The sequence below is a fragment of the Aquarana catesbeiana genome, linkage group LG07 (genome assembly GCF_042186555.1).
Source record: "Aquarana catesbeiana isolate 2022-GZ linkage group LG07, ASM4218655v1, whole genome shotgun sequence".
NCBI classification, from domain to species: Eukaryota; Metazoa; Chordata; class Amphibia; order Anura; family Ranidae; genus Aquarana; species Aquarana catesbeiana.
Window position 1 is genome coordinate 137,551,334 of NC_133330.1, and position 27,972 is coordinate 137,579,305.

At 44.7% G+C, this 27,972-nt stretch overlaps 1 protein-coding gene across 3 annotated transcripts in view; it reads right to left on the reverse strand.

The window, feature by feature from the left end:
* IFT56 (intraflagellar transport 56) overlaps positions 1-27,972 on the reverse strand; it is a 1,103,321-nt gene that overhangs the window by 45,556 nt on the left and 1,029,793 nt on the right. For all 3 annotated transcript variants that reach the window (XM_073592705.1, XM_073592704.1, XM_073592706.1), the window contains one exon: positions 1,076-1,182. In XM_073592705.1, the coding sequence (XP_073448806.1) occupies positions 1,076-1,182 (107 nt within the window). The remainder of the gene's footprint in view (positions 1-1,075; positions 1,183-27,972) is intronic.

Here is a 27,972-nt window from a genome sequence, read left to right on the forward strand (position 1 = left end):
AATTACTTTAAAAACCTGTCTAGTGTTTTTTTTTATTGACACTTTTTTTCCCCAGGTGAATGGGTAGGAGTACGATGTACCCCATACTCATTCACATAGGGTGGTGGGCTGGGATCTCCTTATTAAAGGAGGCTCCCAGATTCTAATAAGCCCCCTGCCCGCAGACCCCGACAACCAACGGCCAGGGTTGGCGGGAAGAGGTCCTTGTCCTCATCAACATGGGGGGCAAGGTGCTTTGGGGTGGGGAGGCCGCAGGGCGCCCCCCTGCCCCAAAGCACCCACCCCCCATGTTGAGGGCATGCGGCCTGGTACGGTTCAGGAAGGGGGGGCGCTCAATCGTCCCCACCCCTTTTCCTGACCGGCCGGGCTGCGTGCTCGGATAAGGGTCTGGTATGGATTATGGGGGGACCCCCACACCGTTTTTTCGGCGTAGGGGGGTGCCCCTTAAAATCCATACCAGACCGAAGGGCCTGGTATGCTCCTGGAGGGGGAACCCATGCCGTTTTTTTATTTAAAATTTGGCGTGGAGTTCCCCCTCAAGATTCATACCAAACACAGTGCCTGGTATTGGCGGGGATCCAAGTCGGATCCCCGTTCATTGAAAGTCGGACGTATGCCGGCTTCAAGTCGCAGGGCAAAGTTGGATCCAAAGTAGGACGGCTGTCGTGTCGCACCAGTGCGAACCCGGCCTCACTTTCACACAGACTAAATAATATCCACTATGTTGGGTTGTTTTTACCAAAGATATGTAGCAGTATAAATTTTGGCCCAAATTTATTAAGATAAATGACTTTTTTGCAAAATGTTACAATAAAAACGAAAAAAAGTGTTTTTTTTTCCCAAAATGTTCGCTCTTTTTTTCACTTATATCCCAAAAATAAAAAAAACCCAGTGGTGATTAAATACCACCAAAAGAAAGCTCTATTTGTGAGAACAGAATTATAAAATTTTTGTTTGGATACAGTGTAGCATGACTGAGTAATTGTCATTCAAAGTTTGAGAGCACTGAAAGCTGAAAATTGGTTTGGGCAGGAAGTGCCCTGTATTGAAGTGGTTAAACATAAAAAGTTCTTACCTTATAGCAGTCATTGGCAATCAGCTGAAGAAGGCTAAATGACTCCCCTGATGTTTCCATTTTCAAATACAACTCCCATGCTATCCTTGGTTTTTTGTTCATGATATCTGTATTTTACAAAATGATTACTAGTTTATTACAACCACTTTTATAGAATGTACAACAGTAATAAAAGTATATCTAAAGCCAAAACAGGATGTTTTTTACACATCATTATAGCCTGTTTTTAAATGTTCACTGGGGACAGAGCACTGTATATTTAAATGCATGTGAGTATATTGCTGCCTAAGACCCCTTTCACATTGTGCTGCCCCAGGCGTCAGCGGTATAGCGGCGCTATTTTTAGAGCCGCTTTACTGACGTTTTAACTGCGCTGTTCGGCCGCTAGCGGGGAGGTTTTAATCCCTGCTAGCGGCCGTAAAGGGGTTAAATCTGCCCGCAAAATGCCGCTGCGTGTTGCCGGCGGTATGACAGCGCTGCCCCATTGATTTCAATGGGAAGAAGCGGTGGAGGAGCGGTGAGTTCACCGCTCCTTCACCGCTCCAAAGAAGCTGCTGGCAGGACTTTTTCTGACGCCCTGCCAGCGTACTGCTCCAGTGTGAAAGCCCTCGGGCTTTTGCATTGGAGTAACTGTTTTAGGCGGTTTACAGGCACTATTTTGAAACGCTATAGCGTCTGCAAAATGCCCCAGTGTGAAAGGGGTCTAAAGGATGATTGGATACAAAGGGGGATAATTTATAACAGTGTGTCCAATTTCCGTTATACACTGCTAGGTTACTTTACAGTGCAGACAGAAATTTAAAGCCCATTGATAAAATGCGGGCTGTGGTGTGGAGCCAGCAGTATGGCCCTGGGTTCTTTTTACTTAAGGGTCCATTCACACCTGAGCGTTTTCAGTTCGTAAAACGCTCATCTCAAAAGTTCCAAAACGCCCAACAATCTCCTATTCATTTAAATGGCCTCTGTTCACATCTGAGCGTTCTGTCGCCTGAAGCAAAACGCCTGAAGCTCAGAAAAGTACATGAGCTTCTTCTTAGGCAGATTACAGGTGTTTTTTAGCTTTTTACATTGGTGACCTTTTGACCTGTACAAAATCACGGGAAAAATTGTGGCAAAATCGCACGACTTTCCGCCTGAAATGATACGCTCAGGTGTTAATGCAGCCTAAAGCCCAAGTCTGGGAAAAGCAAGAACACCATTGCTTTCACCCCTCTATAGCTGATTGCCGAATCAATAAAAGTTCCTAATGCCTTGTTTACTTAATACTTTAGGGTACGCTTTTGGGTACTTTCACACTGGGGTGGCTCCGGTGTTAGCGGTAAAGCGCAGCTAGTTTTAGCTGGGGTTTACTGCTGTTATAGTGGCACTTTTCGGCCGCTAGGGGCATGCTTTCAACCCCCGATAGCAGGTGAAGAAAGGGTTAAAAGTGCAGTGTTGCGGCGCTGTCAAAGTGCTTTGCAGGTGCTTCGGCAGGGCTGCCCATTCATTTCAATGGGCCCCACCCCAAAGATGCTGCTTGCAGGACTTTTTTTCCCGTCCTGCAAGTGCACCGCCCCAGTGTGTAAGCACTCGGGCTTTCACATTAGGGTGGCTTGACAGGTGCTATTTTTAGCGCTAAAATGCCTGAAAAGCACCCCAGTGTTAAAGGGGTCTTACTGAGGTCACAGTCGCAAGCCTCCTCTTCTCTTTTGTTTACATCCAATGTGTCCAGCGAAAGGACCAGTCCCCAAGATAACAAGTTGCTGAAACAATCCAGTCTGCATGCCAGGAAAACAATATTTCCAGAACAAGGAAGCAAGCGGAGCAAGATTTACAAGGAAAAGGTGAATGTTGAAGACTATTTTTATATTTGCCAGGACAAGGTGTTTGTGAAACCCACATAGGCCAAAGATAAGTCATTTACTATATACTGTTAACATTTGATTTCTGCCCATAGTTGGGTATAAACTCTTACTGCCCACAGATATAAACTAAATCACTAGAGGAGGGGCTGGTCAGATTTTTGTTTTAATAAAACAATGGTATGGCCATGCTAAGGATTTCCTTGGATGCAGTACTCCCCTCTACGCATGTCTCTATCTCTGATACTTTTCCCTTTATTCCTGCGGATTTTCAAATCCGAAGGTATCACCACCATTCCGATGGCTGCCTTCATCTTGACTGGCCTTTTTAGCTCAAGGCCTGATTTTGCACCCAGCTTCTGATCTGGTGGCTTTAATGGCATTGGGTTACCTCTAAAGCCGGCCATAGATTCAAACCATGTATTGTTGTGGAAATTTTGTGGGGTTTTATGGATTGTTGCTGTCTCCCTGTGTCTGATTTAACCAAGGAGCTCTCTAGCAGAGCACACTTGGGTTGAATCAGGACCAGCGGTAAAACCGTCAGTATGAAAACCTTCTCATGGGCTTGGAGACGTGTTCTCTGTGTGTGTGTGAGCATTTGCCGGTTTGTAAGTATCAAGCGCAATGCACTGGGCTTCTTACCTTCAAATGTCTATGCACATCAGAGAAACGAAGTCTGCATAATGAGAGAAACATATTTTATCTGTGTCTGGCTACCCTATACATTTTGGATACATATCTGCTTTAATAAGATAGCATTGATATCTGCCTTGTTAATATACTCGTACCGTATATTGACAACACCAGTAGCAATGTCCCTGCAGATCTTCTCAAGCCTATAAGAACAAGTAGAATGATATTACTAGATACTGGTTACTCTGAGCAGTATTGAGTGGGCTCCATGCTGACTAAGATGGTGGATGTGGCTGGGCGAAAGGCAGTGTACATGCCTCAAGTGGATCAGACATGTGCACTGCTCCTTCCCACTCCTGTGGATGCCCTTCCCTTTAGTGTAATTTCCTGTGTAGTGTCATTATGTATGGAGGAAGTAATTGGCTGTTGGGGCCATGACTTCCTGTTTGTCACTTCCTTTTGTTGTCCATGAATAAAAGTCAAGAGCCTCTGCCCAGGAGAGACAGATGAAGGAGCGATGGAGCTAAAATGATGACTATGTCTGTTTACTGGGGGAAATGTGGGAGACGGGTTGTTTAAAGATGCATTATACTGAGAAGCTGAAAGGGCGCTTAATAGCGCAAAAGAGTATGGTGGTTTATCCACAACAGTATGAGCAGACTGATTGTACCCAAGTTGGATATGTTTGAGCTAGGGGGAGACCAAAAAGATGCTTCACCTTGCTGATATAGTGCATGGACAGAACCCAGTCAATGATGAACATGACAGTGGAACAGACAGAACATGGACAGTGCATGGAACAGTATAACAGTGTTCATCTATATATTTTGGTCACCTTATGTGTTTCTGTGTACACTGGTATACTGGTGGTTAAATGGAGAGAATGGCTCTTTTTTATGTTTTTGGTTGGATTTCATTAGGTGTTCCTAATGAAATCCAATATGAATATGGTACCTGTTATAAAAATACAGGAACACCTAATGAAATTTAACCAAAAACATAAAGAGAGAGTCAAACTGTCCATTTAACCACCAGTATACCAGTATACACAGAAACACATAAGGTGACCAAAATATATAGATGAACACTGTTGCACTAACCTGCAAGAAAAAAATGACAATCATTAAGGATCGGGGTTCAAGGCAAGGTCCAAAATCCATATAAGCCACCAACAAGAAAGGACCCACTACAAGACACACAGAGCAAAATGCAGATAAATACACCCTCACTATATATCACGCGGTACAGACGCCATCACCACCTTCACTTCCACCTTTTTCAAAAGTGGAAGTGACATCAAAACTTGACTGTCGGAAGTGGCATCGAAGAGCTCACACCCCGCCATTCAATAGCCCAGAGTGATTCAGCACGCTGCCCCAGTGGTCAGCATTATAATAGCATACACTGACATCATAAAACCAGATTACATCATCACAGTATTTCATATACTGGCAGAGGCACTCATCCAGAGGCAGAACCATATTGTCCAAAAATATAGCTAGTTAACATCAGCAATCTCTGAATATATATATATATTTGTACTCGGAGTCAACCTGTGATAGTGAAGGGACAAACAAAGACAACAAAGAACATTGACCTGAGGTGTGCCGGGGTCACGTGGTCAGTATGCCTAAAAGGGGGCATACCCAAGTATGAGAAGAGAATGAATGAAATAAAAATGAATGGAAAAATAAAGAAAAAAGGGAATGGGTGGGTGGGGTACGAGAGCCTACGACCACGAGGGACGGAGGCAGAGGCGGGCCGGCTTTATGCAGCCTGACTCCGCCTACAAAAACAGGCTGACCTGCGGTCAGCCTTATACTTGTACTCTGAGTCAACCTGTGATAGTGAAGGGACAAACAAAGAACATTGACCTGAGGTGTGCCGGGGTCAAGTGGTCAGTATGCCTAAAAGGGGGCAAAAATAATACAGTAGGATGAAAGCTTAACAAAAAGTTTATTATACAATGAATCACATTTAATCAGCCAAATTGACAAAAGCCTGCGACATTTCCAAAACAGGATCTGGAATATACCTAGAAAAACAAGCTGACCTCCACCTGCCTAATTTCTTTATGATATGAGCAGGGACCCCTTGGCGTGAGGCTGCAGAAGCCGCTCCTATCCTAAATGAATGACCAGAGTATGCCTTCGGGTCCAGACCCAGGTTAGCCAAAAGGATGCAACAATGTAGAGTGAATTGAGCTACAGAGAGGGGAGCACAAGGGAAGGGCAACAGAGGCCCATCCCTAGGTTTATCAGCCGTAGCCCTGACTAGCTGATCTAACACTGATACCGGGCACCATGCCTTCCCGGTCTCAAAAAACCTAATGTCCGTACCGACTCCTGTTTGCTGTGTCTTGCACGCATGTAAATGTAAACAAAAATAGCCTGGGTGCCTGACCAACTGATTGGCCAGAAGTATGCGAGACCCTGAACCAGAATGTGCAAGTTCCCCTGGCCTCAGAAAACCGAAAAAGGCCAGATAAATCGCTGCCTTAAGCACCAAGCTTGGTAACCACCCAAAAGGAGATCTAGAGAGAATATCGGACATGTCCCGGAAAATGTGACCAGTTATGGGAAGTCTGCTGAGCCTGACAGGAGGGCTACACTTCTGGATTCCTTTGAGGATGGCCCTGATAGGGTGAGCGGAGAAAATAGAGGGCCTATTAGGGTCTTCTAAAAACATGAAGTGTTGAATGCCAGCCAGATACGTCCTAATAGTACTATGGGCCAGTTTGAGTTGAGAGTGGCAAAAAGCGGTAAAAGCAAGTAGGTACTGGATATTGTAACTGTCAAAGCTAGGAAATCTTGCCTGGAAGGCCTGGAAGACCCTCCAAGCTGTGGCATAGGCCTTCCTGGTATTCAGAGATAAAGAACTGTTGATTAAATTAGCCGCTTCAACCCAATGAGAGTCTAATCCATCACCAATTGTTGGAACTGCGGAGAAGGCGTGGCGCAAGCGTCTGCGTCTGGGACCTGCTGAAAAAATAACGGGAAATTAAATCGGGACAAAGCATCGGCCGCTATATTGTCTATACCATTGATGAATCTACAATGGATGTGAAAGTTGAAATGAAGGGATAACCAAATGAGCCTACGCACAATTTCATGATCAGCAAGGATCTGCCACTGTTGATAATCTCAGAGATTGCTTGATTATCAGTAGAAAAAACCACTGTCTGTCCTGCCCATAAATGCCCCCCATAACTGAGCAGCTGCCACTATGGGATACACTTCGAACAAAGCCGAAGTCTCAGTGAACCGAGGAATTGCCAAAACCTCGTCCGACCAAGATCCTGCCATCCAATGTGAACCGAAAATGGCTGCATAGCCCTTGGTGGCTGCTGAGTCTGTGAAAATTTGGGGAGAGGAATTAGACTCAGCCGGGATAAACATAGCGACCCCATTCCAATGCTGCAGGAACTCATCCCACATCAGAAGGTCAGAAAGCGCGGAAGGATCCAGGAACACCTGAGCATCAGAGTTGGGGGCCGAAGGCAATAATGATAACAATCTAGAAATGAAAGCTCTCCCCTGGGGAATGATCCTCATAGCAAAATTTAACATACCGAGAAGTGACTGTAATTCCACCCTGGTACAGACTCGGGAGACTGTGAACGCATGAATGTGATCTCTGATTCTCACGAGCTTATCTGTGGGAAGACTGGCCTGCATGGATTGCGTATCAAGCGTAATACCCAGGAACGTAAGTCTGGTAACTGGACCCTCCATCTTATTGACAGCCAGCGGTATGTTGAGTGCAGAGAAAAGTGAAGTAAGTTTCCGCAAGTCAGAAGGGACTTGATCACCACCTTCAATGAGGAGAAAATCGTCTAAATAATGGATCACCTTGTGACAATTCTCCCTGTACGTGAGGATCCAGCTAAGAGCCTGAGCAAAAGAGTTGAACAACCAAGGGCTACTTTTAGACCCAAATGTAAGCTTGGTGGCGAAATAGTAAACACCTTTCCATTTGATACCATGCCACTGCCAAAGAGACGGCAGAACAGGCAGAAGCTTAAAAGCATCGCAACATCCACTTTGGACAACCAAGCGCCTGAGCCCACCTCAATAATAGACTGAATTGCTTGATCCACTGAAGCATATTTGAGAGAAAATTCTTCTGAAGGGATCAAAGAGTTGAGGCTAGCAACATGTGAACAATGAGGGGCAGATAAGTCATAGATTAAACGTGGTTTATTAGAAAATTTCCCTCTAACAAGCCCCAGTGGGTTGACCCTCCATACTCGGAAGGGTGGCGAAGTAAATGGCCCGAAGACAAACCCCTTATCAAGTTCTGACTGTAATAACAAATCTACCGCTTCAGTATCTACAGAAGATGACCTAAGGTTCTTACACTCATAACTATCAGATGGTAGGGAGACAAACCCTGTGTGGAAACCCTCAGTGAAACCCTTAGCCAAAAAAACGCTGCAAGAAGGTGATGGGTGGGCAGCTAAACACTCCTGCAAGAAAGGTACGTTGATACGGCTTAGTCATGACGTTTTATTCTGCTTAAGTGAACAGGCTGACTTAGGGTGAGCCCTGAAACACCCAGTACAGATATGCAGCAACCGGCATTGACTGAAATTGCATACCTCAAGGTTGTAGTTATTGCAAATCTGCGATTTCCCCAGAAAATGAATAGGACGGCCTAACTTATCCAATGGAGCCGGATAGCCTGACCCCCTGGACGTACTAGGTAGTGCAGGAACCTCAGAATTGGGGCACCAGTATGCCGTTTGCGTCGAAGACTGACAAGTCGCACATACCGGAGACCTGAGCCCGGCGAAATGCCGGCAAAAAAACTCGGTATCTATGTTGCTCCAAGCCGTCACCACCTAAAATTGAGCAAAACGGGCTGCAACTTTAGCGGCAAAAGACCGGTGATAATCATAAAAGTTGGACCCCCCATACTTGTGGCCTAACTCGACCACTGTATATAGGTACAGGTCCAACTCCTCCCTCTTAAGTGGAGTAACAGAGCAGATTATATCTCTGTAGAGACTAAAGGCCAAGACAAACTCAGGGATGGACAACTTGCGATTAAGTCTGTGATCCCTGGTCTTCACTACCACCGAAACATCCCCACAAGCGTAGGACCTGTTGTCCGCAACGTCATGGGCAGCAATTAATAGGGATGCCAGGTTGACATCCTTCCCCTCTAGAATGTCCTTCCTAATATTAGCCGGAACAAAATGTGCTGGGGTGACAGGGGGAGCACACAAATTATTACCTGGACCAACCGGTACCGGCCCGGGTACCGAGGGGGTCCCAGAATCAGCTAAAGCCACCGGGCAGGCAGCTGCAGTAGCCGGACTCGGCTGCTTCTCCAAAACCTCCACCCTATTGCGCAACTCTTGGCAGGACGTGGCCAGAGAACTAAGGGTAGTGTGAATCTCAGCCAAGGAAGGAGCCACAGTCCGAAGGGTAACTTGCTCCGCACTTGTATCTGCTGTACGAGGGAACAGCAACCTAAAAAGCTGGGCTTTCCGAGCCGATGCTGGGTATGAAATCCCCCTGCGCTGGAGTTCTGCTATTAGTCTAGGAACAGTCCAGGTTCTGAGGGAGTGTACGCTGCCGTGTTCCGATCCCCTTGCTGAAGAAGGCGAGATGGAAGCGAAATCCCCAATATCCGCTGCTTGCTACATGATCTGCAAACAACAAATAAAACTTGAGAAACCAAAGAACTAAAACAAGTGACCCAAGACTTACCTGTGAAATAAGGCGGGCTGGCTTTATGCAGCCTGACTCTGCCTACAAAAACAGGCTGACCTGCGGTCAGCCTTATACATATACACACAGTGGGGCAAAAAAGTAGTCAGCCACCAATTGTGCAAGTTCTCCCACTTAAAAAGATGAGAGAGGCCTGTGATTGTCATCATAGGTATACCTCAACTATGAGAAATAAAATGTGGAAACAAATCCAGACAATCACATTGTCTGATTTTTGAAAGAATTTATTTGCAAATTATGGTGGAAAATAAGTATTTGGTCAATATCAAAAGTTCATCTCAATACTTTGTTATATATCCTTTGTTGGTAATGACAGAGGTCAAACGTTTTCTGTAAGTCTTCACAAAGTTGTCACACACTGCTGCTGGTATGTTAGCCCATTCCTTCATGCAGATCTCTTCTAGAGCAGTGATGTTTTGGGGCTGTCACTGAGCAACACAGACTTTTAACTCCCTCCAAAGGTTTTCTATGGGGTTGAGATCTGGAGATTGGCTAGGCCACTCCAGGACCTTGAAATGCTTTATTTCACTCATTTCATTTCATTTTCCACTCCTTCGTTGCCTGGGCAGTGTGTTTGGGATCATTGTCATGCAGAAAGACCCAGCCACATTTCATCTTCAATGCCCTTGCTGATGGGAGGAGGTTTGCACTCAAAATCTCACGATTCATGGCCCCATTCATTCTTTCATGTACACGGATCAGTCGTCCTGTACCCTTTGCAGAGAAACAGCCCCAAAACATGATGTTGCCACCCTCATGCTTCACAGTAGGTATGGTGTTCTTTGGTTGCAACTCAGCATTCTCTCTCCTCCAAACACGACGAGTTGTGTTTCTACCAAACAGTTCTACTTTGGTTTCATCTGGCCATATGACATTCTCTCAGTTCTCTTTAGTAAACCTCAGACGGGCCCGGACATGTACTGGCTTAAGCAGGGGGACACGTCTGGCACTGCAGGATCTTAGTCCCTGGCGGCGTAGTCTGTTACTGATGGTAGCCTTTGTTACGTTGGTCCCAGCTCTCTGCAGGTCATTCACTAGGCCCCCCCGTGTGGTTCTGGGATTTTTGCTCACCGTTCTTGTGATCATTTTGACCCCACAGGGTGAGATCTTGCGTGGAGCCCCAGATCAAGGGAGAATCTCAGTGGTCTTGTATGTCTTCCATTTCTAATTATTGCTCCCACAGTTGATTTCTTCACACCAAGCTGCTTGCCTATTGCAGATTCAGTCATCCCAGCCTGGTGCAGGTCTACAATTTTGTTTCTGGTGTTCTTCGACAGCTCCTTGGTCTTCACCATAGTGAAATTTGGAGTGTGACTAACTGAGGTTGTGGACAGGTGTCTTTTATACTGATAACAAGTACAAACAAGTGCCATTTATACAGTTAATGAGTGGAGGACAGAGGAGCCTCTTAGTGCCGGTTCACACAGGGGTGACTTGTCAGGCGACCTAGCCGCCTGAAAGTCGCCTCCTGTTCTGTACTACGGAACCGTTCTAATAGGTGCGACGCAAGTCGCTCCGACTTAGAAAAAGGTTCCTGTAGCATTTCTGGGGCGACTTCAGGCGACTTGCATTGACTTCTATACAGAAGTCGTTTTGCAAGTCGCCACTGAAGTCATGTGCAGGTTGCCTCGGTGAGGCGACCTGCAAGTCATGCCGCCCCTGTGTGAACCGGGACTTAAAGAAGAGGATACAGGTCTGTGAGAGCCAGAAATCTTGCTTGATTGTAGGTAGCCAAATACTTATTTTTCACCATAATTTGCAAATAAATTCTTTCAAAAATCAGACAATGTGATTGTCTGCATTTGTTTCCACATTTTGTCTCTCGTAGTTGAGGTATACCTATGATGACAATTACAGGCCTCTCTCATCTTTTTAAGTGGGAGAACTTGCACAATTGGTGGCTGACTAAATACTTTTTTGCCCCACTGTATATAACGAAAGCCAAATGAGACCTAGCAACAACATATCAAAAAAATAAAAAAAAAGGAGGGAAAGTAAGATATATTACCCTGTGTCTGCTACGAGGCGCACAATCTCTAGTCAAAATGTAAATACAATCCAAGTAAAGATACCCATAAAAAAAGGGTGGAAAGGGTTATTGAATAGAAAATCAGGTCTGAAGGAAAGGGAGCATAGCTAAACAAACCCATTCAGCCCAGGGGGGTAATCAGCCCTAAGGGTAAAGATCCATCGTGATTCAGAGCACAAAATGGCATTATCTAAATCCCCCCCTTGGGTTAGGGTGTATCCTATCAATAGCCAGGAACCCCAAGTCATCAACAGTTTCTCGAAGTGTCTCGCAATGGGACTCTCGGGGATTTCATCACTAATATCGTCCACATGCTCTTTAACGAGTTGCCAAAACATACGTGCAGTTTTACCCACATAAAAGGTGTTGCACCCACCCGTCAGAAGGTATACAATGCCTTTCGTTTCACAATTTGATAAGTGTTTGGGTCTGATGGTAGTGGATCCAATAACTATAGGGTCCCTGCCCACACGCATATAGCGGCAGTATCCACAATAACCACAACTGTAGATACTAGGGGGCCAAGTCCCACAGGGATCAGAACCCCCAATTCTATCAAAATGCCTAGATTTTAGAATATCTTTTATTGAGCGGTTTCTCCTAAATATAATGCATGGATTAGGGTCAACAAAATGTTTGATAGTGCTGTCCTGGGTTAGCAAATGCCAATGTGCCAATGAAAAATCAAGCGCAAAAAATGCTCATTTTGGATAATTACTGGTCACCAGAATACATTTACGTGCACATGCTCATGTTTAGGTGCATTTTTGTGCATTAGGTGCGCAAATTGTGCTCATAAGCTCTTCTCTGAACACAGATTTGGTGCATTTTTTTTATGCCTCTAAACACTGCTCTTAGAATACTGATATGCATGGTCATATAGGCTAACATAGAAATGTGTTTAAAGGCATAAAAATATATGCTGTAAGCCTGTAAGAAATAGTAAGAAGAGCCTGCAAGACTGTAATCCTTGAAGTGTCATGAATTGGGACATCAGAGTGACAGTAAAACAATAGCACTGACGCGTTTCAGCAATAGCCTTAGTCATAGCTAGTTTGAAACAGATATGGCAAGAAATATATACACTCACATACACCTATACAGGCTCCACTTTTGCACAATTAGCATATCAGGTTAGTACCACAGAACATTACCATATTTAATTGATACCACCAATCATTCAAGTGGGTGGTGACTACACCTGTTTTTGCCAAAAAGAGAAAGGGGGAGGAAGGGAGGAAGACATAAAAAATGTTGAGCCAAGAGAAAAGTGTGTAAAAAATGCTGCATAAGATGTTAAGACCTTTTTTTTTTTTTTTTGGTATGGATGTTACATAAACAATCTGATTTTAATTTGGGACCGCACTGATTCTACCCCAATTTCTTTTGTTTCATATCTCAACAATAACAGCCTTAATCTTGAATTCTCTTATGTGAGCAATAAGACCAGGATTGACTTTCTAGATATCACACTCAGGGGTGACTGCAGCACTGACCGTATAGATCCTTCTGCAAACCCACTGAGGGGAAATTCCTTACTTCTTGCCCCCAGCTGTCATTCACCCCATACTATTCATTCTATCCCAGTGCCACTGGCGGAACTACCATCATAGTGACCCATACGGGTGCTACGGGGCCCACAGCCAAGAGGGGCCCGTGGGGTGGATGAGGAATGTATACTGCAGGGGGGCGAACACCGCCCGCATGGTCCCCCAGCCAGGGGAAGTGAGGAGAGGAAGAGGCAAGCTGTCTACGAGCAGAGAGCGAGATGGTCCGCTGTAATAGCTTTCATTAGAATTTCCTGTGTTCCCGGGGCTCATGTCACATAGCCCCACGTCTTGGCCCGGCGCCTTTGATAGACAGAACACTGGTCCAATGTGGGACATGTGACGTCAAAGGCGCCGGGCCAAGAGGTGGCGGTGAGCCCCGGGAACACAGGAAATTCAAATGAAACTTATTACAGCTCTCTGCTCATATGGACAGCTTGCCTCTTCCTCTTCTCACTTCCCCTGGCTGGGGGATCGTGCGGGTGGTGCTCGTCCCCCCACTCTGAGGCAGCCCCACGCTTGCCAACAGCCATTTGAGGGCTGCAGTATGCATTCCTCATCCTCCCCGATAGTTCTGCCACTGGCTCTCTTCTTCCTCTGTACAGGTGAGGCTGCATTGTGCACGGGTCACGCTGCAATGGGCACAGGTGGGCACAGGCGAGGCTGCATTGGGCACAGGTAAGGCAGTATTGGGAACAGGCGAGGCTGCGTTGGGCACAGGTGAGGCTTTATTGGGCACGGGTCACGCTGCATTGGGCACAGGTGGGCACAGGTGAGGCTGCATTTTGCACAGGTGGACACAGGTGAGGCAGTATTGGACACAGGTGAGGCTGCATTGGGCACAGGTGAGGCTGTATTGGGCACAGGTGAGGCTGTATTGGGCACGGGCAGGCCACGCTGCATTGGGAACAGGCAGGACACATTGGGCACAGGTGAGGCTGCATTGGGCACTGGACAGGCTGCTTTGGGCACAGGCAGATCATGCTGCATTGGGCACTGGACACGTTGCATTGGGCACTGGACACGCTGCATTGGGCACTGGACAACACTGCATTGGGCACTGGACAACACTGCATTGGGTACAAGTGGGCACAGGTGAGGCAGTATTGGGCACAGGTGAGGCTGTATTGGGCACGGGTCACTCTGCATTGGGCACAGGTGAAGATGATTGAAGCGCTAACACCAGGTGTTTAGAGTATCTTTATCTGTTGATTGTTAAACTTTCTGAAATACATATATTGCTATTGTGGTGAAGGATCTGGGCCTGTTGTCCCTCCTTTTCTTTCCTTTTCTTCATCCCTCATTTATCTCAGACTCGAACTACACCCCTTTGAGCCACACCCTTTAAGTCATGCCCACTATTTAATTTAAGCCCCGCCATTTTTGGGGGGGGGCTGTTTTTTGGGGGGGAGGGGCATACAACATTTTGCTATGGGGCCCTGTGATTTCTAGTTAAGCCCCTGCCCAGTGGGTGAGTTCATTAGAGCCAAGCGCAATTGCTCCACCCAAGAAAATTTTCAGCAAGAATGTTTTACCATTTTAAAACTACTAAGTAATAGAGGCTACCAGAAGTGGCACATTAACAGAGCCATTTCCATTGCCTCAGGGAAGGACAGGAACAACTTAATACAGAATAGAGAGAAATCCACTTGGTCTTTAAAACATAATAAAAAGAACAGGGACAAATGGTCCATCACCTTTTTCACCACCTTTTCTAAAGAGTTTAATCAGATCAAACATATTGTTAATAAACATCTTCCTATTCTCTATGGTGACAAGGACCTAATAGGTGTGTTTTCTAATGGATGCTATTTTTCTTGTCGTCGTGCCCCGACTTTAGGCAACTCTTTGTCACCCAGTCTACATCAAACCACCACTATTCCCAAAAACGTGGCTTAGTATTAATGGTCTGTATAGTTGTGGTTTAAACACTTGTAGGTATTGTGACAAACATAACAAGAATCACAAGTCTATCGCTTTGTACCATAATAATAAGGTATTCCCTATCAAAGATTTTATAAACTGTAGCACTACATATGTAGTCTACGTGATAGAATGTGATGTTTGTAAATTACAACATGTAGGATGTACCACCAGGTCCCTTCGCACAAGGATTAGCGAGCATTACATGAAGGTAACATGGATTCCTTCTCTCTTTCTGCAGTTCAAAAAAATCTGAATGTTGGTACGTGGAGGAGACAAGAACAGAAGGCTACTAGAACAGGAAGTTAAATGGATTTTCCTGTTGGGGACACGCATCCCCACAGGCATGAACCACAGATGGGATGTGGACTTATTCCTCAAATAAAATCCTATCCCATCACGAGTCTCATTGTTCACTTGTTTTAGGACTTGTGCTCTTCTCTTAGTGAGTTCCTTCTGTGCTTGCTTTTTATCTTTCCCTCCTGCCATTTCTGGTTAACCAATTATCTTTGACCTTTTCATAGTGGTTCTGTCATATATTCTGACCTTACATTGAGTTACCACTACAAAGTATTTTGACTCAAGCATCTGTATATACTTTTTCTTTCTTCCAAAAAAAAATAATTTTTTTTTTGGAAGAATAAGGTCTTTACATCATATGCAGCATTTTTTACACACTTTTCTCTTGGCTCAACAATTTTCATATCTTCCTCCCTTCCTCCCCCTTCTCTTTTAGGCAAAAACAGGTGTAGTCACCACCCACTTGAATGATTGGTGGTATCAATTAAATATGCAAATGTTCTGTGGTGCTAACCCGATATGCTAATTGTGCAAAGGTGGAACCTGTATAGGTGTATGTGAGTATATATATATATATATATATATATATATATATATATATACATACACAGTAGGGACGGAAAGTATTCAGGCCCCCTTAAATTTTTCACTCTTTGTTATATTGCAGCCATTTGCTAAAATTATTTAAGTTCATTTTTTTCCTCAATGTACACACAGCACCCCATATTGACAGAAAAACACAGAATTGTTGAAATTTTTGCAGATTTATTAAAAAAGAAAAACTGAAATATCACATGGTCCTAAGTATTCAGACCCTTTGCTCAGTATTTAGCAGAAGCACCCTTTCGATCTAATACAGCCATGAGTCTTTTTGGGAAAGATGCAACAAGTTTTTCACACCTGGATTTGGGGATCCTCTGCCATTCCTCCTTGCAGATCCTCTCCAGTTCTGTCAGGTTGGATGGTAAACGTTGGTGGACAGCCATTTTTAGGTCTCTCCAGAGATGCTTAATTGGGTTTAAGTCAGGGCTCTGGCTGGGCCATTCAAGAACAGTCACAGAGTTGTTGTGAAGCCACTCCTTTGTTATTTTAGTTGTGTGCTTAGGGTCATTGTCTTGTTGGAAGGTAAACCTTTGGCCCAATCTGAGGTCCTGAGCCCTCTGGAGAAGGTTTTCGTCCAGGATATCCCTGTACTTGGCCGCATTCATCTTTCCCTCAATTGCAACCAGTCATCCTGTCCCTGCAGCTGAAAAACACCCCTACCATGCTTCACTGTTGGGACTGTATTAGACAGGTGATGAGCAGTGCCTGTTTTTCTCCACACATACCGCTTAGAATTAGGGTCAAAAAGTTCTATCTTGGTCTCATCAGACCAAAGAATCTTATTTCTCACCATCTTGGAGTCCTTCAGGTGTTTTTTTTAACAAACTCCATGCGGGCTTTCATGTGTCTTGCACTGAGGAGAGGCTTCCCTTGGGCCACTCTGCCATAAAGCCCCGACTGGTGGAGGGCTGCAGTGATGGTTGACTTTCTACAACTTTCTCCCATCTCCCGACTGCATCTCTGGAGCTCCGCCACAGTGATCTTTGGGTTCTTCTTTACCTCTCTCACCAAGGCTCTTCTCCTCCGATAGCTCAGTTTGGCCGGACGGCCAGCTCTAGGAAGGGTTCTGGTGCAGCAGATTTTTTTTTTTTAACCTTGGCCAGATCTGTGCCTTGCCACAATTCTGTCTCTGAGCTCTTCAGGCAGTTCCTTTGACCTCATGATTCTCATTTGCTCTGACATGCACTGTGCGCTGTAAGGTCTTATATAGACAGGTGTGTGGCTTTGATAATCAAGTCCAAGCATTATAATCAAACACAGCTGGACTCAAATGAAGGTGTAGAATCATCTCAAGGATGATCAGAAGAAATGGACAGCACCTGAGTTAAATATATGAGTGTCACAGCAAAGAGTCTGAATACTTAGGACCATGTGATATTTTAGTTTTTCTTTTTTAATAAATCTGCAAAAATGTCAACAATTCTGTGTTTTTCTGTCAATATGGGGTGCTGTGTATACATTAATGAGGAAAAAAAATGAACTTAAAAGATTTTCACAAATGGCTGCAATATAACAAAGAGTGAAAAATTTAAGGGGGACTGAATACTTTGCGTCCCCACTGTATACCTTGCCACATCTGTTTCAAACTAGCTATGACTAAGGCTATTGCCCAAACGTGTCAGGTCTATTGTGTTACTGTCACTTTGATGCACCAATAAAGGACACTTCAAGGATTACAGTCTTGCCTGCTCTTCTTACTATTACTTACTACTGTTACATTGGAGTGTGATGGAATACATCAAGCCTAGGCACCTGTGAGTGGACCTGGTGTATGAATTGGGTTGTCCCTGCAGAGAGCGCCATTACCCTTTTCTCTTCCATGTAAGCCTGTAAAAGCAGCATTTTTTATGCCCGTGTACATAAGGTCTAATATTTCTTATCTCTACCAATTAGCAGTAACCATTTTTTTCTATGAGTTTATGTATATTATGTAAGAGAACGTGTGTCTATATATACAGCGGGTAAAATAAGCATTGAACACGTCACCATTTTTCTAGGTAAATATATTTCTAAAGGTGCTATTGACATGAAAATGTCACCTCATGTCAGTAACAACCCATATATACAAAGAAACCAAAACAAATAAGTTCAGAAATGAAGTTATGTGTAATAAAATGGAGTGAAACAGGAAAAAGTATTTAATACGCTAACTGAAACTTAATACTTCATACAAAATCCTTTGTTGGTAATGACAGCTTTAAGACGCCTCCTGCATGGAGAAACTAGTTATATGCATTGCTCAGGTGTGACTTTGGCCCATTCTTCTACACAGTCTTCAAATCTTGAACGTTCTGTGGGCCTCCTGTATGAACTCAGATCTTTAGTTCTTTCCATAGATTTTCTATTGGATTCAAGTCAGGTTATTGGCTGGCCCATTCTAGCAGCTTTATTTTCTTTCTTTGAAACCAATTGAGAGTTTGCTTGGCTTTGTGTTTGAGATCATTGTCTTGCTGAAATGCCCACCCTCGTTTCATCATCCTGGTAGATGGCAGAAGATCAAGAATTTTTATCAAGAATGTCTTGGTACATTTTTCCATTCATCCTTCCTTCAACAACATGAGGTTTGCCAGTACCGTATGCTAAAAAACAGCCCACACCATGATGTTCCCATCTGCAAACTTCACTGTTGGTATGGTGTTTTTGGGACAATGTGCAGTGCCATTTGACCTCCAATCACGGTGTGTATTATGGCTTCCACAAAGTTCAATTTTGGTCTCATCTGACCAGATTATATTCTCCCAGTATTTCACAGGCTTGTCAAAATGTTGTGCAGCAAACTTTAGATTCAGCTTTAGTGTGTTTTTTTTCTTTTTCAGCAATAGAGTCTTGCGTGTTGAGTGTGCATTCGGGCCATGGCGTTTGAGTGCATTACATATGTAACAAAACCAAAAACAGAGACAAAAAACTCCCAGGGGCTTTAAGGCAGCATAGATAGATACAAAATAAGTCAATTAGATATATAAAAAATATATGATATTGATACAAAATTACATAAAGTTTCAAAAAGAAAGTGCAATTATAAAAACATGAGCTCTGGTATACGTCCCCTCTATACTACACAGGATGTCCTAACGGCATAGATAAACAACATTATATACATGAAAAAAAAATTCAAACTTGATATACTGCTCAAAAATACAACGCATTTTGAATTATGCTAGTTCAAATCTTCCTCAGGGAGATAAGGACATCTTTAATGACGAGGTTACAGGTGACCAGAGCATACTAAAAAACACCCAAGCAGATGGGTTTCAGAACGGTCGCCTAACAAGGAGACACACCGGGGCCCAATTTGAGCCTACGAGAAATCACATCTAAGTGGGAGGAAAGTGAGACAAGGCCCACATATGCACCTTAATTCAATGATAGATTGAGTGTCAGCTCCTTATGTGTTTTACAATTGGTGTTAATTTATGAATTTACAATTATGGATTCTCAGATTTGGACAGTCCAGGAGTTTCATTTATATGATTACAGTATTCCCATAGGAGTAATAAAGGCAAGTCGCTGTATAGCAAAAAATCCTCACACATAATGTTGGGTGCTGGCTCCAGGTACATATACCAGAGCTTATGTTTTTATAATTGCACTGTCACGGTACTACTTACAGTGAGCCCACAGGCGAGCAGGTGACACGGGATCCCCCAGGGCGTGGAGTCTAAGGGCCAGCCAGTATTCTGCCAGGGACCCCCTCACAAGGGTTTGGGCTTAGCTGCGTGCTGACCCCAGGTCACGACCCCCGGGTTCACCCTTCTCGCTGGGGAAGTACCAGAAAACACTGTCAGACAAGGATGGATGGATGAAGCAAAGGAGAGCCGGATAGGGAGGTCAGGGCGGGCTGCAGACAACGCAATCAGAACAAGCCGAGTCGGTACACAAGAGATCAGTTCATGAGAGGCCAGGTTAAAGCAGGTTACAAGAAGGGAGCTCAGAAACAAGCATTGCTCAAGCAACAGAAAGTGGTCTGAGAGGGATTTAAATAGAGAAGCACATGAGGGGCTGGACAGGAAGTAGCAGGAACGAATTATATATTAAGCAACAGGTGAGGCCGGCGACACCCATAGCTGCAGAGTGCAGCAGAGCTGAACACAAGCTAGTGGAACAACAGGTGCCAGCCCACCTACAGTAGTAAAGGTAAGACACAGATCAGCTCCGCAGCTGATCTGTGACATGCACTTTCTTTTTGAACCTTTAATTTTGTATCAATAAAATATATTTTTTATGTATCAAATTGACTCATTTTGTATTTTTTGCTGTCTTATGCCCCGTACACACGGTCGGACATTGATCAGACATTCCGACAACAAAATCCTAGGATTTTTTCAGACGGATGTTGGTTTAAACTTGTCTTGCATACACACTGTCACCCAAAGTTGTCGGAAAATCCGATCATTCTGAACGCAGTGACGTAAAACACGTACGTCGGAACTATAAATGGGGCAGTAGCCAATAGCTTTCATCTCTTTATTTATTTTGAGCATGCGTGGGTCGGATTTGTGTACACACATCGGAAATTCTGACAACGGATTTTGTTGTCGGAAAATTTTATAGCTTGCTCTCAAACTTTGTGTGTGGGAAAATCCGATGGAAAAAGTCAGATGGAGCGCACACACGGTCGGAATTTCCGACAACACACTCCGATCGCACATTGTCCGTTGCAAAATCCGACCGTGTGTACGGGGCATAAAAGCCCCTGGGTGTTTGTCTCTTTTTTGGTTTTGTTACATAATTTGGGGTGAACAGCACTTTTTTCACCCATATGGATGGGCTCCTCTATCGAGTGCATTACTGCATTACTTATTGTTTTCTTTGAAACAATTGTACCTGCTAATTCCAGGTCTTTCTAAAGTTCTCCACAAGTGGTCCATGGCTCTTTGACAACTCTTCTGATCACTGCTCTGTCAGAAATCTTGTGAGGAACACCTGATCGTAGCCGGTTTATGGTGAAATTATGTTCTTTCAACTTCCGTATTATGGCCCCTACAGGGCTCACTGGAACATTCAGAAGTTTAGAAATCCTCCTGTAACCAATGCCATCAGTATGTTTTGCAACAAAATAGGATTTTTATAACAGTTTACCTGTAAAATCCTTTTCTTGGAGTATATCATGGGACACAGAACCATAGTAGTTACTATGTGGTTATAGGCCACCTTCAGGTTATGGACACTGGCACACCCTAAGACAGGAAGTCCACTCCCTATATACCCCTCCCACTACTGGGAGTACCTCAGTTTTGTAGCAATATACGTGTATTAGAAGAGGGGAGGGACCTCTGTGTCCCGTGATGTATTCCAAGAAAAGGATTTTACAGGTAAGCTGTTATAAAAATCCTATTTTCTTTATCGTACATTACAGGACACAGAGCCATAGTAGTTACTATGTGGGATGTCCCATAGCAATGCCAACTGAGGGGCGGGAGACACAACAAAAGTAGGGCACCATGAGACCAGAGGACTTCTACTGCTGCCTGCAGCACACTATGCCCAAAGGCAATATCCTCACGCTTTCTTACATCCACCTGATAGAATCTGGTAAATGTATGGACTGAAGACCAAGTTGCAGCCTTGCAGATTTGAGCCATGGAAGCTTGGTGATGCACTGCCCACTAAGCACTAACAGCCCTAATGGAGTGCGCTTTGATTTGAGAGGGTGGAATCTTCCTCTTCAAACCATAAGCTTGAACAATTACTTGCCGAATCCATTTAGAAATGGTAGATTTCGATGCTGCCTGCCTTTTTTAGGACCTTCGGGCAACATAAACAAAAAATCCGTTTTTCGAATCTGAGCAGTCGCCTTCAAGTAGACTTTGACTGCTCTCACCACCAGAGAATGTAGTGACTTCTCTTCCATAGAACAGGTTTCTGGAAAAATTGAAGGTAAAACAATATCCTGGTTTAGATGAAAACCTGACACTACCTTCGGTAGAAAGTTAGGATGAGGACGCAATACCACTTTATCCTTGTGAATAATTCAATATGGCTCTTTACAAGAAAGAGCAGCCAACTCTGATACCCTTCTTGCAGAAGATATGGCTACCAGAAAAATTAGTTTCCTTGTCAAAAAGACCAAGGGAATATGCCATATCGGCTCAAAAGGCTGTTTTTGCAATGCCGACAGAACTAAATTCAAGTCCCAAGCTTTCAGGGGTGACCTAACTGGAGGATTAAGCCGCGTTACCCCCTGAATAAAACTACGGACCAAAGAATGCAAAACAAGTGGTCGTTGAAATAATAGCGATAAGGCTGAGACCTGGCCTTTGGTAGTACTCAAGGCCAGCTTCATTTCTAACCTCATCTGCAGAAAGTCAAGGATTCTACCTATGACATACTTCCTGGGGTGCCAACCCCTGGATGCACACCAGGAGAAATATGCATTCCAGACTCTATAATATATGATTCGGGAGGCTAGCTTCCTTGCATTAATCAAGGTAGATACCACTGAACTTGATAGCCCACGCTTCTTGAGGAAATGCGGGTCTCAATAGCCAAACCGTTAAATTTAGCGTTTGTAAGGTAGGATAGAATACCGGACCCTGCGAGAGGAGGTCTGGACGTGGTAGTAGGGTCCATGGGTCCCCTACCACCATCCTTATGATCTCTGCATACCAGGATCTTCTGGGCCACGCTGGGGCCACAAGAATCACCGACTTCCCTTCCTGCTTGATCCTGTGAAGAAGTTGTGGAAGCAGCAGAATAAGGAGGGAATGCATAAATCAGTGAGAACTGATTCCACGGGAATACCAAGGCATCTATTCTGCATGCTAGCAGATCCCTTGTTCTTGACACAAAGTTGTCAATCTTTTTGTTGAACCTGGACGCAAACAGATCTATGTCTGGGATCCCCCATCTTTTGCATATTGTCAGGAAGATATCGGGGTGAAGGGACCATTCTCCTGGGAACAACTGCTGGCGACTCAAGTAGTCTGCCTGCCAATTTTCTATTCCTGGAATGAAGACTGCCGATAGGCAAGGTACATTGTTTTCTGCCCAAGCTAGTATATGATTCACCTCTCTGGGCCGCACAACTTCTCATGCCCCCTTGGCGATTGATATAGGCCACTGCTGTCGCATTTTCTGATTGGATCCTGACAGGACAATTCCGTAACCTGAATGTCCAGGCCCTCAGGGCCAAGCGTGCTGCCTGAATCTCTAGAATGTTGATGGGTAAGGTCATTTCTGATCTGGACCATTTCCCTTGGACAGTCGCCTCTCCCAGGACTGCTCCCCAACCTGAAAGGCTGGCATCTGTTGTTACCTACTTCCAGGTAACAGGTAGGAAGGATTTTCCCTTCTGCAGATTCTTGGTTATCAACCACCAACTGAGGTTCTGGCGCACCTTTGGAGACAGACACATTGGGAAATCTATGGCTTGGACCTTCTTGTTCCAAGCCAATAGGATACTGTTTTGCAGCAGCCTCGAATGAAACTGAGCATAATGAACGGCCTGGAATGAAGCCACCATCTTTCCCAACAACCTCATGCAAAGTCAAATAGAAGGATTCTTCTTTGCCTTGACCACCTGAATCAGTTCCTTTATGGCACTGATCTTCGCCTTGGGCAAGAATACCCTTTTCTGGGCTGTATTTATGATCAGACCCAAGTATTCTAATCTCCCTGATGGTTTTAAGGAGGATTTCCCTAGGTTGAGAACCCAACCTAGGTATTCCAGGTAGTTGACTGTGGTGATCTTACTTTGGTCTAAGCGGGCTACCGGCTGGTCTATCAAGAGCAGATCGTCTAGGTGAGCTATAATCGTTATACCTTGGGCCCTTAATCTAGCTAGAGGGGCCAGGACCTTTGTAAACACTCAAGGTGCAGTAGTTAGACCGAAAGGCAGAGCTACAAACTGAAAATGAAGATTTTTCTACCTCAAAACGTAGATATTTTGTGGTGAGCGGGGAAAATAGGCACATGGAGGTATGTATCCTTGATGTTGATTGATGTCAGAAGTTCTCCCCCTTGTAGGATGGAGACCACTGATTGGATTGTCTCCATGCGAAAAGAGTGGATATTCAGAAACCGGTTTAGATCTTTGAGATCTAGAATGGGTCTGACATCTCCATTTGGTTTTGGTACCGTGAAAAGGTTTGAATAAAACCCCAATCCCTGCACTTCCATGGGGACCACTGAGATCACTTTTTGAGACAAAAGATGGTCCAATGCTTGAAAGAGACTTTTTTCTCTGGATCCCTGGGAACGTTTGATTTAAGAAAATGAGGAGACGGGAACTTTCGGAACTCTAGTTTGTACCCTAGAGTTATTGAGGAAGTCACCCATCTGTCTCGACACTCTTCCTGCCAAACCCTTGAGAACTGCAGAAGTCTTCCCCCCACTCGAGCGAGCGGGTGCGTCCCTTCATAAGGCGGCTTTAGTATTTTGTCTTGTAGGTTTCCTCTCCCAGGACTTCTTTTGTCCCTGGGGTTGACCCTGAGGTTTATCTCTTGAACTTGATGGCGGAAGCCCATCGTGACTGCTTGGAGGCAGACACCCCTGGCACTGGAGAAGGAGCTCGCTTAAATGAAATACGTTTACTCCTCTTCCTAACTGGCAAAAGGGTACTTTTTCCACTAGAAATTTTTTGGATGTATTTATCCAAATCATCCCCGAACAGCCATTCACCGTGAAAAGGAAAACATCGTCTAGGTGAGCTATAATCGTTGTACCTTGGGCAATTAATCTGGCTAGAGGAGGGGCCAGAATACATTTACTCCTCTTCCTAACTGGCAAAAGGGTACTTTTTCCAGTAGAAATTTTTTGGATGTATTTATCCAAATCATCCCCGAACAGCCATTCACAGTGAAAAGGAAAACTAGCCAGGATATTTTTCCATGGCGCTTCGGCTGACCAATTTTTCAGCCATAAGATTCTACGCATATGTACCAGCCCAAGCGTAAGGCGTGAGGCCTGGAGAATAGAATCTTTCTTATAGCATCTATTGCAATAGGAATTCCAACTTCTTATCCATTGGATCCCTAAGCATTTGAGCATTGTCTACCACACAAGTCAAACTTTTATTCACAGAGGATATAGCAGCATAAATTGCGGGTATCTCCCACTTCTTAGTGAATTTTTCCTCCATAGGATAAAGTGTTGAAAACTTTTTAGGAGGAAAAAATGCTTATCTGGGTGATCCCACTCAGAATACATAAGCTTTTCCAGCAATAAATGGACAGGAAAGGTATGCATAGCTTGAGGAGGCTTTAGCGAACCCAAACAAGAAGTGGGCTTATCAACCGACTAAGTTAAGGGGAGCATAAATGTGGAACGGACCATCTCAGTAAGAAATTGCACCATCAATCTTTCAGATTGTGAAGCTGATCCTTCCACATTTGACCTTTCAGAAGAGGAGTCATCAGCCTTTTCACGGGCCCCTGAGAGAAATTCGTCCTCTCCTGACTCTAGTCCCTCAGTTTGAGGGTCCTGGGTAATGGATGGGGACCTGTGGCGCTTTGTCCCACACTGGGATGCAATTAAAACTGCTAACCTTTCTTCCAAAACTATCATGGCTGAGGAAAAAACTTCTTCAGTAATATAGACAGGGGCTGCAGTGTTGGAAACAGTTGCAATATTTGCCAGCCCTGATGGCTCACTCTGACCAGCCACCTCAGATCTCTCAGGGGAGGATGCCATTGTAGAGATAAGTAAGGGCTTTTTAGAGCTTGGGCATCCCTTTTGAGTCCTTTTTTTGGGGTGATTCTACCTCCCCTTTTGACCATAGCCCGATGCACAAATGCAGAGGTAATACCAGAAGAAATTGCACCCACTGCTTGAGCAAATAGTCCAGCAACTGCTGCTATTAGTGCTCAGCCTGGTGCTTTAGTAAATGTGCCAAGGGAATGCCTGTATCACCACTTACATGCCCCCTTTTTGCTCGTATTCCTCCGACAGCTTGTAGTCAGAAGAATGGAGCTTTTAAAGTGTGGACGCTGAACAACGCCCTCTCCATATTCCCACTGCACCCCCCTCCTCCTCTTTTCAAAAAAGCATTTTTCCCCGCGCGAGCGCAGGCCTCTGTGTGTGTGTGTGAGGGGGCAGTGAGGAGGAGAGCGGACAAAACCTATGCGCAGGAGGCAGCGAGGAACGGAGCGGCATCCGCTGATCATTCTGCCTCCCCCCTCAATCCAGGGAGAGGGGGAGAGCTTCTGTCCAGGTGGGGGGTGTTTTTGGAAAAAAATCCCCCCCAACATGTTACTGGAGGCCTAGCACTGCTAGCCGGAGGGAAGTCTGCCATTTCTGCTGAGACAGAGTGATCTGAGGAAAGCATGACAAGGTACGTGCTCTATACAGCCCCCAGTGGTGACTTTTAGGCATGACAACATTTACTTTAAGGGAGACAATTCATAAGAGAATTTAAAATTCCTTAGAAATCTCCACTTACCTTTCCTGCCGCAGGGATTCTGTGGTAAAACCAATCAGACCGAATCTTCACCCCTCACGGTGGGCTCCGTAAAAAAACCTTCAGGAACTGGGGCCCCTTTTTATCGGGGGATCCACACTCCTGGACCCATAAAGCACCCCGCCAGGAAAACTTTATGGCTGAAAAAAAACATAGTACTGGATCCCGGGGTCCAGCTCTCTAAAAAGAGAAAAATTAAGGGCTAAACCTTGTTTCTTCCACCACGAGGCCCGGGTACCATTCAATTCAGCCTAAAAAGACACTTTGAATGGACCTGGTCGCATAGCCTGCCCCAGCAAGGAATATTCCAGTGGAGCTCAGCATAGCACATCTTTACTCGTGACCAACACCTAAGACACTGGCAAAAAACTGAGGTACTCCCAGTAGTGGGAGGGCTTATATAGTGGACTTCCTGTATTAGGGTGCGCCAGTGTCCATCACCTGAAGGTGGCATATAACCACATAGTAATTACTATGGCACTGTGTCCCGTGATGTACGATAAAGAAAAGAGGTTGTGAAGGTCTTGAGAGAGCTCTTTGCTTTTACCCATCATAAGATGTTTCTTGTGTGACACCTTGGTAATGAGACACCTTTTTAAAGGCCATCAGTTGAGGTTGAACCAGCTGATATTAATTTGCACTAACAAGGGCAGGATTGCTTTCCAATTACTGATAGTTTTCAGCTGGTGTCTTGGCTTTCCATGCCTATTTACAACTCCCTCTTCTTGTGTTCAAATTTTTTTCCCTGTGTCATTCCATTTTATTACACATAACTTAATTTCTGAACTTATTTGTTTTGGTTTCTTTGTATGTATTGTGACAGGAAGCCAGGAAAATCTATGGGTTGTGTCCACTATGGGAGATATATTTGTCCCAGGTTCATGCAGTACATTGATTGCTTTTGTGTTTGTGCTGTGCAGTGAGCCTGTTTGAGCTCAATGAAGGTTAACAAGCTCAGGTGTATCAGATAAAGCACTCAGGGCTCTATAAAACTCCCAGGATGATTTGTGAAGGGCTCTACCCTGGAACCAGATCTATGTGCATGGCAAACTGGAGAGCAGTAATACCTCTGAGTGGTAAGATTAAGTCTGTGTAACTAAAAGCCTCTTTTTATATCTGTAAATAAACCACTGTTTAGTTTTCACAAAGATCCTGCTGTCTGTCCGTGCCTACTTCACTGTGCTGTGACCCATCCAGGGGGTCCTGCACACCCCGCTATTGAGCTAATCCCTTACATATGGTGGAGGTATTGCAGGGCAGGTGAAGTAAGGCCAACATGGAGAAGCTACTGAGACAGCTTGCTCTGGCAAATGCAAACCAACTGCAGACATATTTTTGCAACAGAGCCTTGCAGCCCAACAAGAGGCTTACCAACAGAGCCTTGCAATTCAAAAGAAAGCACTGGAACAGCAGGAACAAACACCAACAACAAATAGAGGCTATCATAAAACAGTTTCAGCAAACGCAGCAGACCGAGGCTGCGTTTGCTGATTCTGGTAACATACCGTCTTTTTGGGTAAGCCACCTGTTGCCAATGATGACTGCAGATGATGACCCCGAGATGTTTCTGACCACCTTTAAAAGGACAGTGGAAAAATAAATTTGTCCTAAAGAACAGTGGGCTGGAATAGTGCTCCCCCTTACTATCTGGAGAATCCCGAAAGGCTTATTTTGACTTGGAGCCTGCGTATGCAAAGAACTATGATCATTTGAAAATGGAAATATTAGCATGATTGGGTGTAACCCTGGCTGTCCGTGCTCAGCATGTCCACGATTGTAGTTATCGGCTGGGAAAGCCACCCCGGTCACAAATGCATGACCTTATCAACCCAACCAGGAAAATGGCTGCAGCCAGAAACTCTGTCTGGACCAAAAATTGTGCAGCGG